The sequence below is a fragment of the Eucyclogobius newberryi genome, unplaced genomic scaffold (genome assembly GCF_026437365.1).
Source record: "Eucyclogobius newberryi isolate DKJ021-1_F unplaced genomic scaffold, fEucNew1.0.hap1 SCAF_1, whole genome shotgun sequence".
NCBI lineage: Eukaryota > Metazoa > Chordata > Actinopteri > Gobiiformes > Gobiidae > Eucyclogobius > Eucyclogobius newberryi.
This window is the reverse complement of record NW_027315723.1, coordinates 49,319,022-49,329,407: the sequence shown is the minus strand read 5'-3', so window position 1 is coordinate 49,329,407 and position 10,386 is coordinate 49,319,022. Positions and strand designations below refer to the sequence as shown.

The following is a 10,386-nucleotide window of genomic DNA, read 5'->3' as shown; positions in this document are numbered from 1 at the left end:
GGTGAGGAAACGTTTTTTTTCTTCTACATCCTCTGTGTTATTTCGGAGTTGAAAGAGACAAAACTGTGAATTTGAGTGTCAAACATTTTATTTTTATTTTATCAAATCCAAAATGCTTTAATGTTTGAAATAAAAAATAATTTTCAATTGAATCAAAGGCTTTGGAATAGTCAGTGGACAGTATTGCATAAACCAGGGCTAACGGTTTATAATCGTTGCATAACAATGCACTTGTCTCAAACAACAGGATCTGCTTTATTTGTAGAAAAAATATGTAGTTGTATCATCTGGACTCATCCAAGAGTCATTCTCAAATCAGATATTTATCCTAATCTGTGGTAGGCCCCGCCCACCGGGCCTCAAACTCTCCTCTTGTTTACTATCAGTCCTTTAATGGGCTATTAGTCTCCCTTATGTCCCTGGCTCACTCTCTTTCTCTTCCCTAAGTGCCTGATTAGCATCAGAATGCCCTGGGCATCTACCGCTCCAGGGATTCAAAATTCAATCATAAACAACAGGAAGTTTGAATCTTAACCCCCCCATTCCCATTTAATGATGGTCTTTCTTTTTTTGAAACAAAAATAGCCTCTTTAACTTTCAAACCATCTTTTTTCCTGCTTAGAATCTCCAACAATAGAATGATAATGGACATTCTCATCTAATGGTTGGGAAATGAGCCAATAATCCATCCTTGACCGCGACGTGCGCGCGTTACGAAGAACTAAACCGAGTGTATTCTTCTGGTGTCTCCAGTAATTAGCTGCATGAGTTGACGTGCAGAGGTTGTGTATAAGGGCATTGTTCACAGGCTGCTGACCTCTTGTAAGTCACCAACTCTCGTTTTTCAATCTCAGACCTGCTGCAAACAAAGGAGTGAAGAAGAGTGATGTGCAGAGGACTTACACACTTCAAAGTAAACTCCAAATATTCTCCAGCAAAACAACGTGGCGTCCTGTGGTCAACAGGAAACAGGAGGCTGCATAATAGAATGTAGATAATAAATAATAAAATAATAGAAAGGTCAAGATTTCACCCGCACACATCTCACCAATGCTCTTTCCTCTACAGCAGAGGATGATCTGTGTCATGAAACACTAGTCTCTTTTGTAGTTGATAAAAGCTTCAGGGAGAACATAGGTCTGTGAGGGTCAGGGCTGCATGAAGGTTATATTTAAACAGTCTGAATGTCTGGACCAGGAACAATGTGTTCAGCTTCAGTAATAATTAACTCTCTGCTCCACAGACTCTACTGTAACTCTCTACATCAGGCTCTATCCAACTATTCAACTCACAAAACTTACACCATTTCCACAAGACTGTGGTTTAGAAGATGTTATTCCAGGGGTCCGCATTACTGGGCTCCAGTTCACCACTTTTCATTAGCCTATTTTTCAAAGGGGCCTCCAGGAGCCAAGCAGCAGAGGGTTGGGGCCCCACTGGAAACCACTAACACATCATTTGGATTAGGTATTAGGCCCCTGATAGAGGAGAGCTTCAACAGTCTGACCCCCACAGAACCAGGGCTGACCTCTGATGCCCACTTGAACTCTGAATGACCCCACATGACCCCATCATAAACTCAGATGAGATAACAAAGCACAAACAACAGTCAGAACCAGGCGTTGCTGACTGTTGTACTTTGGCAGTTCATGGCTCAGATTCTACAATATTCTGAAGAAATCCAACTGCTCAGCGTCGATCCAAACTTTAAAAGTCTAAATATAACCAAGATTGAAAGTAAAAGTTGCACAATTCAAAACAAAAGGCACTCGGATGAGGCTGGGATCATGAAACACCAGAGACTATGTCACATTTATCCCAGAATTGGAGCTTCATTCAGTAGAACGAGCTCAGACAGAAGATTATATTTATGGAAATGAAAATACTTTATGAATGATGTATTCAGTGGGAAGAGTGTGTGTTGGACAAATCCCTGTGCTTTAATAACTAATAGCTTACAGTCAATGATAAATGATGAAATTAAACTGTTACTGGTATAAAAATGTTGACAGTAAAGCTCCACCAGACGTGACAACAGCGCCCTCTGCTGGAGGAAAGAGGAGCTACAGTTCACCTGCTGCTGCTGCTGCTGCTGCTGCTGTTGAATCAAAAACCAAACACAACAGTCATTCATGTCAAAAATAGTTTACTCTTATTGATATTTTGGCATATGGACAGTTTGGCCTTGGTTCTGCTCCTCTCCCGCTCCAGAGCTGGGGCTGCCATGCGTTTCACAGCCGCGATCATGAACATTACAACAAGTTAAATACATTCTGTCTCCCAAAAGTCTTCTTCTCTTATGCACTTCTTAGTTAGGCTACATTTTGCAAACCAGGTTAATTAAACAGTCAAATACATACTTATTATAGGGATGGATTATGCTCCATATGCAGTGTTTCTCAAGCAGTGGGTCGCGTCGGTACGGCACGCTTCAATCTGTCCAAAAACAAAGACATTTCCAGCACGTTGTCCACCGTTATGTCTCTATGGAGATAATATTGCTTAGCCTTGAATGTTGCCCAGTGTGGCATTCAATTTAAATGCATCTCCACGGAGACGCCTCCAGACGTTACAAGTCAGATCTGTGGAGAAGTGTGCCCGCTTACAGTAAGAATACATGTTTTTTCCATTTATGAGCGATGACAATAGCTGAATAAATGCATGATACAATATTTAATGCCGTACCGTGGAACATTAACCTTGGTTTAACGAGCCAATCACATTAGGTATTTAGGGGCTGGAGCTAATCACAGAGCAGCATTGTTTGGACTTAAGTCAAAACAAACGTGGCGGCGCCGGCGACCGTACGTCAGTCTATTTCAGGAGGAATATGAACTATTTTGTTTGTGGAGGAGAAAGAGGGCGTGGCTTTTCTGAACTCTGGATTTAACATAATATAGATTTTTCTGCTTCTGCGGCGCTTCAACCAATCAGAGTGAAGTATCTTTTTAACGTCCTGACGGCTTCTCTGACGGATTCACGTGACAAACTGAGACACAGATCCGTCTGGAGTGAGTCCGCTTAGTGGAACAGCAAGAACAATGACACCTTCTGGGTGCTTAAAGGTGACATAGTGACATAGTGCACCTTTAAGCACCACATGTGGCTTGTTTATGTGATATACAATTGTTCCAAATGAGCTCTTGTTCTCGCACCAGCAGCACACATATCCTCACGAGAGTCCGTTATGAATCAGGTTTTTAGAGGCACTATTTGCATGTTTATAACGTGAACTGTACCGACTCCATCCGGTTTCAAATGTGGCTCAAACTTGAATGAAGAGAACTGAATCCGTGTTCACAGTTTAAGGCTACTTTGGCTACGCTTTGAATCCATGTTGTGGCTCGTGCCTGGTTCAGTCTTTGAAGTTGACAGAATTCACTGTCGAGTCGTTTGATTTAGTGCTCTTCTCTTTGCTGAGAGAAATGAGAGAAAAGCACCCAACGTTACGTCTGTGGTGAGTTCTACAGAGGTCTACAGAGTTCTACAGAGTTCTACAGAGGTCTACAGAGTTCTACAGAGGTCTACAGAGTTCTGCAGAGTTCTACAGAGGTCTACAGAGTTCTACAGAGGTCTACAGAGTTCTGCAGAGTTCTACAGAGGTCTACAGAGTTCTGCAGAGTTCTACAGAGTTCTACAGAGTTCTGCAGAGTTCTACAGAGTTCTGCAGAGTTCTACAGAGGTCTACAGAGTTCTGCAGAGTTCTACAGAGGTCTACAGCGGTCTACAGAGTTCTACAGAGTTCTACAGAGTTCTACAGAGTTCTACAGAGGTCTACAGAGTTCTACAGAGTTCTACAGAGGTCTACAGAGGTCTACAGAGTTCTACAGAGTTCTACAGAGTTCTGCAGAGTTCTACAGAGGTCTACAGAGTTCTGCAGAGTTCTACAGAGGTCTACAGAGTTCTGCAGAGTTCTACAGAGGTCTACAGCGGTCTACAGAGTTCTACAGAGTTCTACAGCGGTCTACAGAGTTCTACAGAGGTCTACAGCGGTCTACAGAGTTCTACAGAGGTCTACAGAGTTCTACAGAGTTCTACAGAGGTCTACAGAGTTCTACAGAGGTCTACAGAGGTCTACAGAGTTCTACAGAGGTCTACAGAGTTCTACAGAGTTCTACAGAGTTCTACAGAGGTCTACAGAGGTCTACAGAGGTCTACAGAGGTCTACAGAGTTCTACAGAGTTCTACAGAGGTCTACAGAGGTCTACAGAGTTCTACAGAGGTCTACAGAGGTCTACAGAGTTCTACAGAGGTCTACAGAGTTCTACAGAGTTCTACAGAGCCCCTGGTGTCGATCTGAGGTGGAGGGAAGGTGTCATCGTTCAAATATAAACTGAACCGATCAATGATTAATACTTCACATTTGTCCTTGGCCCATTCACACTGGCAGATGTCTGAGATGATCACAACCATGGCAGACAGCTATTGGCTCCTTGAATGTCCCAGTGTGAAGTCAAATGTTCCTCTCTAAATGAAACATGTCTTTTATGAGCTCTAATCCCAGACGTGTGACCTCCTCCTCTTGCCTCTTCCTCACGGCTTCTTCTTCTTCTGCTTGAGGGACTTCCTCCTCTTCACGATCATCTCGTACAGTGTATCCATGCCCTCGTGGAGGCCCTCCCCGATGATGGCGCACGCGGGCTGGACGTGGTACGGCGTGCCCGGGCTGAGCTCCCCCAGCGCCAACTGCTGCTCGATCTCGCCCACGTCCAGCGCCTTGGGCAGGTCCTGCTTGTTGGCGATGACCAGCAGCGGCGTGCCCTGGTTCTCCGAGAAGCGCGTGATCTTGTGCAGCTCCGTGCGCGCCTCCTCCAGCCGCTCCGCGTCCACCGAGTCCACCACGTACACGATCCCGTCCGTGCAGCGGCTGTACGGCTTCCACAGGGGCCGCAGCTTCTCCTGGCCCCCCACGTCCCAGAAGTGGCAGCTGATCCCCCGGGAGGCCCCCGCGCCCCCGAGGCGGATGCGCTCGGTGTTGAAGCCGATGGTGGGCACCGTGTTGACGAACTCGTTGAATTTGAGCCGGTAGAGCACGGTGGTCTTCCCCGCGGAGTCCAGCCCGAGCATGACTATGTGCAGGGACTGGAACGCGGCCAGATTGGAGAAACTATTCCCCATTTTGGAGGTTCTGCGCAAAGGAACATTGACGTGTCGCGGCGGCGTCAGTCGCGGCGCGGCATCCCGTCCGTCCACGCGCGGTCACTGCGAGTACGAGCCACACGACGCGTTTGTTTGGCGATTCATGAGACGTAAAGGGCGGTGTGGTCCGGGAGCCAGACACGCCGCAGGAGCAACAGCATCATCCCGGGCGGCGACGGAGGGGGTCCGGAGGGGGTACGCAGGGTGCACGGAGGGGGGTACGGAGCATCCCCGCGTGACCGGAGGTGGAAGCAAAAAGAGGGTTTTTTGCAAAGCTCACGGTCACAAAGTCAGCGCGCGGTCACCCACATGCTCATCACACGCCACGCACGCGCAGCAGGCCTGATGGTGCGTGAGTGTGTGTGCGCGCGCATGCTCCTGCAGAACCGTGCAGGCGCGTGAAGCCGCACACGAACTCGCCAAGAACAACTTCCTGACATCACAGCGCGTGTCAAAGTAAAGGCGCTACTCAAAGTTACTCGAGTAAATGTAACGGTACTATCCACGTGAAACAGGAGTCTGGCTCAAAGACTGATGTGTTTCATCACGTTAAATGACTTCGTGTTTCTTATAGAAGTTGATGTGGATTGGAATTTCTCTCAAAGCGGTTTTCTAGTATGCGTGTCTTTTATTGTGAAAGGGTGTTGGGTCTGGTTTCCTCTGCGCACGCGCTGCAGACTGTGATCTACAGCTGTTATGGCTCCAAACACGTGTGACACAATGACCAGCTAAGCAGAACTAAGAACAATAATGACAAAGGTTTTGTTCGAGCTGCTGTTTGTCATGAAAAGAAGAGCAAAGGGCAGCGGTGCTGAGAATATAGTGTAATGCAGTTTAGAATGCAGACAATTATCAAGCCACTTTGAGCAATGATAATAATTGGACCCGTTTATATTATTTACACACAAAGAAATAAGGAACAAACTCTCACTTGTTGACTCATTTTTTGTTTTTTGGTATTTTTACTCTCAACATTTATTCTTTCACACGGAAACAACAAATCTGTCCAATTTGCATCTAAATATGTTTTATTATTTCATAGAATCCACTTGCAAGACCCTGAAGCTTCAAGGCCGTTTTCTCCTGCAGTAGCTCCGACTCACAGAAGACACACAGTACTTCATAGTACTGAGGTACTTCACAGTGTAGTCACACTGAGGTACTTCACAGTGTAGTCACACTGAGGTACACTGAAGTACTTCACAGTGTAGTCACACTGAGGTACACTGAAGTACTTCACAGTGTAGTCACACTGAGGTACTTCACAGTGTAGTCACACTGAGGTACACTGAAGTACTTCACAGTGTAGTCACACTGAGGTACTTCACAGTGTAGTCACACTGAGGTACACTGAAGTACTTCACAGTCACTGAGGTACTTCACTAGATTCTGATCCAACAGAAGGATTTGAGTTTTAACTCTAATATATGACATTATGTCAATTTTCAGTAAGATCTAGTTTACTCAAATACCAAACGATCCGAAATCCCCTCGGTCCATTTTTCAGATTTGCATGTAATTTTACAGATAATGCCTTATTTTCATTTGAAAACATGACTGGATGAAAAACTGAATACATTTGTCTTACATTAATGTAAACAAACTACAGAAGAAGTCTCAAACAGACTTTGTATTTGTCCACAACACTCCATATGTCCTGTGTGTCCAGAGGCACCACTGCCCTCTAACGTGTACTCTCATGTTCTATGTCAAATGCCTCAGTCTCTAACGTGTACTCTCATGTTCTATGTCAAATACCTCAGTCTCTAACGTGTACTCTCATGTTCTATGTCAAATACTTCAGTCTCTAACGTGTACTCTCATGTTCTATGTCAAATACCTCAGTCTCTAACGTGTACTCTCATGTTCTATGTCAAATACTTCAGTCTCTAACGTGTACTCTCATGTTCTATGTGAAATACTTCAGTCTCTAACGTGTACTCTCATGTTCTATGTGAAATACTTCAGTCTCTATCGTGTACTCTCATGTTCTATGTGAAATACCTGAGTCTCTAACGTGTACTCTCATGTTCTATGTGAAATACCTCAGTCTCTAACGTGTACTCTCATGTTCTATGTGAAATACCTCAGTCTCTATCGTGTACTCTCATGTTCTATGTGAAATACCTCAGTCTCTAACGTGTACTCTCATGTTCTATGTCAAATACTTCAGTCTCTAACGTGTACTCTCATGTTCTATGTGAAATACTTCAGTCTCTAACGTGTACTCTCATGTTCTATGTGAAATACCTGAGTCTCTAACGTGTACTCTCATGTTCTATGTGAAATACTTCAGTCTCTAACGTGTACTCTCATGTTCTATGTCAAATGCCTCAGTCTCTAACGTGTACTCTCATGTTCTATGTCAAATGCCTCAGTCTCTAACGTGTACTCTCATGTTCTATGTCAAATGCCTCAGTCTCTAACGTGTACTCTCATGTTCTATGTCAAATGCCTCAGTCTCTAACGTGTACTCTCATGTTCTATGTCAAATACCTGAGTCTCTAACGTGTACTCTCATGTTCTATGTCAAATACCTGAGTCTCTAACGTGTACTCTCATGTTCTATGTGAAATACTTCAGTCTCTAACGTGTACTCTCATGTTCTATGTGAAATACTTCAGTCTCTAACGTGTACTCTCATGTTCTATGTGAAATACTTCAGTCTCTAACGTGTACTCTCATGTTCTATGTCAAATACTTCAGTCTCTAACGTGTACTCTCATGTTCTATGTGAAATACCTCAGTCTCTAACGTGTACTCTCATGTTCTATGTCAAATACCTCAGTCTCTAACGTGTACTCTCATGTTCTATGTCAAATACTTCAGTCTCTAACGTGTACTCTCATGTTCTATGTGAAATACTTCAGTCTCTAACGTGTACTCTCATGTTCTATGTGATATACCTCAGTCTCTAACGTGTACTCTCATGTTCTATGTGAAATACTTCAGTCTCTATCGTGTACTCTCATGTTCTATGTCAAATACTTCAGTCTCTATCGTGTACTCTCATGTTCTATGTCAAATACTTCAGTCTCTAACATGTACTCTGATGTTCTATGTCAAATACCTGAGTCTCTAACGTGTACTCTCATGTTCTATGTCAAATACCTCAGTCTCTAACGTGTACTCTCATGTTCTATGTCAGATACTTCAGTCTCTAACGTGTACTCTCATGTTCTATGTGAAATACTTCAGTCTCTAACGTGTACTCTCATGTTCTATGTGATATACCTCAGTCTCTAACGTGTACTCTCATGTTCTATGTGAAATACTTCAGTCTCTATCGTGTACTCTCATGTTCTATGTCAAATACTTCAGTCTCTATCGTGTACTCTCATGTTCTATGTCAAATACTTCAGTCTCTAACATGTACTCTGATGTTCTATGTCAAATACCTGAGTCTCTAACGTGTACTCTCATGTTCTATGTCAAATACCTCGGTCTCAGTCTCCCTGGCTCTTCTTCTCTGCTGGATATGATCCTACTCTTTTTCCTGTGCCTTTCTAATGACCTGCAATAAGAAAAAAGATCAGTACAAAATACAAACTAGAAAGAGCATGTTTAGTCCTTTAATTTTGAATAAGAATGTTAGTGTGCAGCACAACAGAAGCAGCAAACGTTTACATAAAAACATACATTCAGAATACTTCCTTTTCAGTTCATCAGCACAAACACCACTGGACACGGCACAAGAAATGAAGCACCACCACACAATCGTCCAGGACAATGACCCTGCAATGACCCAAGTGCTTTTCAAAAACGTACATTTTATAAATAGTCTAAGAAACAACATCCACTCTGTTCACAAATAGAAGGTTCCAGTGCTTCATTAACCGTGTTCGCCCGTCGCTTTAACTTAACTCTTACAAACATTGCATCAGTCGTTCGGTCATTCAAACATGAACTCGACAAACTCACTGTTGGTCAGTGGTTTGGACACAAATAAAGGAGTCTCTGAGGACAGCTGGCAGTGTACGAGTTGATATGTCATCACACCCTGATATAACACTAGCACTAAGACACAACAGAAAATACAAATGAAATAAATAGCACAGAATTAAACAAATGAACAGCGACAAATCTTTGGAAACAAAAACAAATAACCAGTCAATTCAACATTGCACATTTTAAAAGGCATATATATCTATTTACTGCAGGAAAACAAAATATAATTCATATTATGCTGTCGTCATGTGCTTCTCAGAGGGCTCCGCCTTAAAGTCCTGTGTAATATCTCAAATAAACAAATACTTTGTTACAGGTATTTTTAAGTCCTGAAAAACCGTGCTTCTCCACAAACTTGACTTGTAACTTTCCTGGTGGAGGATCTTCCACCTGCTCGTCTCCATGGAGATGTACATACTTTGCCTCTAACATTTCAAAGAATGGTAAAAACCTGATCCGTCTCCACAGAGAATGTTCTAAAGTTTGGTGTTAACCCTCCATCTCCTGGCCGCTTCACAGACCTGATCCGGAGTGTTGTTAGTACAACGTCTGCTCAGATGACTAAATACATCAGTAAACTTAAAGTTACAGTCTCTGAGGAGCACACGCAGAGAGCAACAGTCTTTATATTGTCTATATCTTCAAAGTAAAGTCAAATGTAGTATCAGAATGCTTTAGTTTCATTGACATCTTTACATCTAAACATATTTATTTACAAACTCATCTACTTTTCTCAATATTAACACTACATCAATATACAATTATTCATGGCATTAATACACACATCACAAGTGTTAAAGAAAGTACATTCCATCATGTGATGGTCATGAGACAAAGGCCTTTTGCAAACAGTTCCTCCTCCCTCTTCCTCCCTCTTCCTCCACACTTCCTCTCTCTTCCTCCACACTTCCTCCCTCTTCTTCCACACTTCCTCCTTAACTTAACAGAAATGGTCAAACTGGGGACAAAATGTTTAGTAAAATATGAAATATAATTCTGTTTCACTTTCATTTCTAAAGGTCTGTGAAGTCTAAACTAAGACGTTCACTCTTCTAAATAAAGGTGGAACTAAAGTCACGTGGTGCGTGGTGCACGTGGGGCTGTTCTCAGGTGTTACACACACCGATGCTGTGAAGACACTCATCACTGCTCTCCTCACGGGAACGTGCATTTGTGCAGAGGAAAAGAGAGAAGGAACTGGTTTGGAACAAGGCAGAGGATGATGTGTCCACAAGGGGGCAGCAGTACAGTACAGGAAGGCTGGAGATACTGTGGGTGGCAACTGTAGGATTCAACTGA

General features: G+C 43.3%; 1 protein-coding gene across 1 annotated transcript; it reads right to left on the bottom strand.

The window, feature by feature from the left end:
- Positions 1–4,490: 4,490 nt before the first annotated feature.
- LOC140362104 (ADP-ribosylation factor-like protein 4C) lies at positions 4,491–5,143 on the bottom strand. Its single transcript, XM_072448154.1, has one exon. The coding sequence runs from the start codon at positions 5,116–5,118 to the stop codon at positions 4,534–4,536; it is 585 nt and encodes a 194-aa protein (XP_072304255.1). The 5' UTR covers positions 5,119–5,143; the 3' UTR covers positions 4,491–4,533.
- Positions 5,144–10,386: the final 5,243 nt, after the last annotated feature.

Bases quoted from the DNA above. Each gene is read 5' to 3' on its own strand.
- LOC140362104 (XM_072448154.1), bottom strand. From the start codon at position 5,118: ATGGGGAATAGTTTCTCCAATCTGGCCGCGTTCCAGTCCCTGCACATA.